Source organism: Elephantulus edwardii, unplaced genomic scaffold, assembly GCF_000299155.1.
Source record: "Elephantulus edwardii isolate Elephantulus edwardi_28Jun2011 unplaced genomic scaffold, EleEdw1.0 scaffold00011, whole genome shotgun sequence".
NCBI lineage: Eukaryota > Metazoa > Chordata > Mammalia > Macroscelidea > Macroscelididae > Elephantulus > Elephantulus edwardii.
The window spans coordinates 31,143,880-31,148,425 of NW_006399761.1; the positions used below are offsets into that span (position 1 = coordinate 31,143,880).

The following is a 4,546-nucleotide window of genomic DNA, read 5'->3' on the forward strand; positions in this document are numbered from 1 at the left end:
TGACTGTGGCAATAAGTTTAGGTATATCTTAGACTGTGAGATTGGCTCAGGATAAAGCGAGGTTCAGAGCCGTTGTTCATAGTGTCACTATGATTCATAGTCAACTTAATGCAACATCACAGCAACAATATGATCCTTTTTTTTGGGGGGGGGTCAGTTCTGAATCAACGATATATATCAACAACATCTATCTATTTCTCTATGTATATCTCAAGTGGGAACTCAAAGGTCTGGTGGTTAAGATGTTGCATTGTCAACCCAAAGGTAGGTGATCTGAATCCAACAGCTGCACCCCAAGTGAAAGATGGGCAATATCCTCCTGTGCAATCTGTAGCCTCTGAAAATCTGCTGGAAGGTCAACTATCAGTCAGCTCCAAATCAAACGCAATAACAGAGACAACAACTCATTTCTCTCTCACACTGAAACCAGAGGACAATGTCTGTGACAAGATCAGAAAAAGGAACAAGCTTATAGTGTTGTCAGGTGCCCATCCTGATTCAGCAAATGAATGCATTCTTCCAAAGAATGATTTCAAGAAGAAAGACAGATGATCTTGTCCTCTCCAATACTTTGTGTCATAGAAAAAAGAATTTCGTTAGTATCATAAAGCTGAAACAGATGGGAAAACCCAGTTCTGAGATCTGCATATAACAACACTCCTTTTTACTTTCGCTTTAAATATTACTGCTGTATTTCATATTTTCCCCCAAAGAATTTTAAAAAAAAAATGTTTTTGTTCACATATTGGAAAAAAAAAATAAAATTAAAAGCAACAGATCTAGTTTACTTCTCTTTAAAACACACAATTACCAGCTATTATATGCCTTGAGAACAAGGACCAGGGTACAATGTCAAGCATATTTCACAAACACACACAAATACATAAACAAAGAATAAATTTCTTAATATTCCTATTCATAAAGCAAAGTCAAAAAGGTAATCAAATGAGTCTCATTTCTATTTTTTCCCTTCAAACTGAATGATTTAATTTTTGAAGTCAGCAAAAACGTCAAGATACCACACCTTATATACTGTACTTATACATCTAAATGGAATACAAAGACAAACCTAAAAGATTTATTGCAGGTTGTAAATATGTCACTGATGCAGAATTACTGGACAGTATACACACAACTGGTGCCAAAAAAGCTTTTAGCTTTGTTGCTGAACTGAATGCTTTACTGCTGAGAAAATGAATTAATGGAGGAATTGAAAAGGTAGGGGAGAAACTTTCCAGTCTTTGCTAGTAAATCAACTAGAATACACTTTAAAGAATTGTGTAAGAGTTTTTTAAAAAGAAAAAAGGTAGTCCTGGAGATGAACAAGATTTCAAAAATTTATAGGAAAAATAATACAGAAGTTATAAATAATTATTAGAACATTTTCCCACCCAAAGATTTATGTGATATATAGACCACCAAATTCTCTAACAGAGGTAAGAAAGAAAATCCAAAGACATGATGAGATATGGCCCATTTTCAAAATGTCAACACTAAATCTATTCTCCAAGACTCATGTAACTAAACTATGACTTAAACTTCAAGAATACTACAAACCTATCAGTAGATAGTTTCCCATGTACAGCAAATACACATGTAAAAGAAAAGCATTAACTGAAATCTTACCAATTCCTGCTTTACTGGATGTTCCTTAGGATTAACTCCCTGGGTTGCCAAATAAACTAGAAGAGAAAGATTTCACTAAATGAACAGGTGTATATATTATTTAAAAATATTGCATCTTAAGAAATTCTAACTATTCATTAAAAAGGCAAAATCACACAAATAATTAAGTCTCAAATTATTCAATCCATATGCAATATGATTCATGAACATCTAGTATTTTATAGGAGAAAACAATTCTAGATGAGACGATTGACACAGTACCTGGGGTAATGAGAGAAGGTGTACTGGAGAATGTGAAACTGGCTCAGGACAGGGCAGAATTCAGAGTTATTGTACATAAGACCCTTATGAGTTGCAGGCAACTCAATGGCACATAACAACAAGTATCTATTAAAACTACCCGAAGTGTATAAACACAGATAGCACTGAGTACAATAAAAACTTTTTGTTTGAAAAAGAAATTATTCGTTTTTTAATGAATTCTAAAGTAATATACTTACCCCAAAACATTGAATTTAACGTGTATGCAGAAAGTAAATCCACTTTTGCTTGTTCAAGTGGGTCCAGCTATTGGGGGGGGAGGGGGTAACAGAATAAAAAAATAAGAGAATACCAACTTTAGTAACATCAGTAACATTTTAAACTTTTACCATGTACAGTGTAAAGAAAGGTCTTTTTTCCTCCCCATTTTCTAGAATCCAGTAACTACCTGATCTTGAAGTAATTTGCAAAAAGAGCAAGTTTTGTTAGTGATTCTGGCCCACAGATTTTCACTTGAGAGGGCCATCTTTGGTTAGATTTTTAAAAAATATTCAAATAATTCAAGAAAAATTCTCAATTCTTTTAATTTGGGGAGTTATGATGTGGGCTTTGTATGTCAAAAGTAATTTATCAATATAAACATTTTACATGATGCATTTATGTATAAAAAGGGAGCTAAAGTGCTTCGGCAATAGGAATGACACAGAAACATAATGAGATTTGTCTGAGACTGTCAAAGTCAATTTATTGTTTTTGTTCACTAGGGTTTCTAGAAACCTTGATAACATCAGTATAATACTTAGAAGGTCAAAGATACAGTCTGTCAAGAAAAATGCTGTAAACACTCCTTTTTTTGAAATCAAGTCAAAATAAAAAATTATAGTTAGGAAGCAATTTCTAAGGTTGAAGTTTTATTTTACTTCCCCTAGAAATTCTTAAATACATATAAAGTGGAAATAAAAGAACAAAGGGCTGCAAACTCAGGTTTATTGCGGCTTTGTTCACAATAGCAAAGAGCTGGAAACAACCCAGGTGCCCATCAACAAACGAATGAACTGAGCAGCCCTGGTATATTCACACAATGGAATACTATGCAGCATTGAAAAACAAGGAACTCATGAAATATTATTCAAAATAGGTAACCCTGGAGGACATTATGCTGAGGGAAAATATCTCAGTCACGAAAGGACTAATACTGCATAGGGCTACTGTTGTAAAATGAGACTGACACTGGGGTTGAGGGAAGACAGAGAAGGAGGAGATCAATGATGTATACTGCATTGAAATAGATGAGGAAGAGAACTATTTAAAAGGGATATATGACTGGGTATTATTGTCATGACAGGAGTCCAGAATGAAGGCTGCATAGTGGCTTGGACTTGGGGGGAAGGATTGCATAATAATGAAAGTTTTTCTTTTTCTTTTCAAGAAGAGTGAATTAGGAGGAGGGGGGAGGCAGGGAGAAAAGTGCAACAATGAATGAACTGAAACCCTAAGTCTCTGTAAACATTAATTAAAATTCATTTTCAAAGAAAAGCACAAAGGACTTTTATCACTAATCTATTTCTTCTCTATGTTACCAGTTATACTTTTAGTAATTACAATTTTAATATACCTTCTGCAGCAACTCATTTCTAGAAACAGACATCATGGTCTTCAACATTTCATCCACCGAACTAATAGAATTCTCAAATGCTGATAAATACTCATGAATTTCTACTGGATAGTCTTCATTCATTTCTTTGCTTGTCATTATGAGCAACTAAAAAATAAAACAGAATCTTAGAATTCTTATTAGAGGATTTTTCTTTAGCTTACAAAAAAAAATAAATGGAGAATCATATTCTTTTTTTAAAGAAAACATCATCTTTATTTTAGAAATTTTGCTACTACTCAAGTTCTTACATTTGTAATCAATTGCTAGGTTATGTATAGATGGTAAAAATCAACCTTAGGTAATCCTTTAACTCAATATGAAAGATACAAACATTCAAAGGTCCTAACTGAAACTTTCAATCCTTCCCAAAAGGCAATCGAGGCTGCCCCAACTCCATCAAGTAAACGACGCAGGCGATAAACTTCTAAAAAGAGAATCATGAATTCTAAAAGATTAAAACCTGAAGATAATCAAATAAATCTTAGAATTACAGAGCAACTTCATTCAAATGTATCCTCTTCTGAAACTGCTAGTAAAAAGGAAAAATATGAAAAGGAAAAGAATCCGTCTAAAACCACTACTGCGTCACATATTAAATCCTCAGTGTTTTTCAAGTACTAAAATATGAAATATTAACACTTAACACTCAAAATCCTGTATTGTAAAACCTTTCTATTGAAATTGAAAAGCAAACTGAAGCACTGTAAAGTTCTAATGCTTGCTGGAGAAACATCTTCTGTTAAGACTTATTTTGAGTCTATTAAAATCTGGAAATTTCAAGTATGAAATATTTCATGATTATCTATCGCTAGAATAATCTCTCTCAGAAGAAGCCCCGGTGGCCTCATGGTATGAAACTGTATCGCAGTCCTACGGGCATGCAGTCTGAACCCAGCAGTTGCTGTATGGGGGAAGGATGAGCAATCACCTCCCGTGTGATGAACCTATCTCTGAAATCCTGCTGGATGGTCAGCTCTGAGTCAGTTTCACTTGATGGCACTC

The 4,546-nt window shown here is 34.0% G+C and overlaps 1 protein-coding gene across 1 annotated transcript in view; it reads right to left on the minus strand.

Annotated features, from left to right (window-relative positions):
• Window positions 1-3,657, minus strand: part of LOC102863425 (nuclear nucleic acid-binding protein C1D-like) — a 6,017-nt gene extending 2,360 nt beyond the window's left edge. The window contains exons 1-3 of the mRNA XM_006880977.1: window positions 3,503-3,657; window positions 2,127-2,193; window positions 1,627-1,682 (exon numbers count right to left, since the gene is read on the minus strand). Of these exons, the coding sequence (XP_006881039.1) occupies window positions 1,627-1,682; window positions 2,127-2,193; window positions 3,503-3,640 (261 nt within the window). The 5' untranslated portion in view covers window positions 3,641-3,657. The remainder of the gene's footprint in view (window positions 1-1,626; window positions 1,683-2,126; window positions 2,194-3,502) is intronic.
• Window positions 3,658-4,546: the final 889 nt, after the last annotated feature.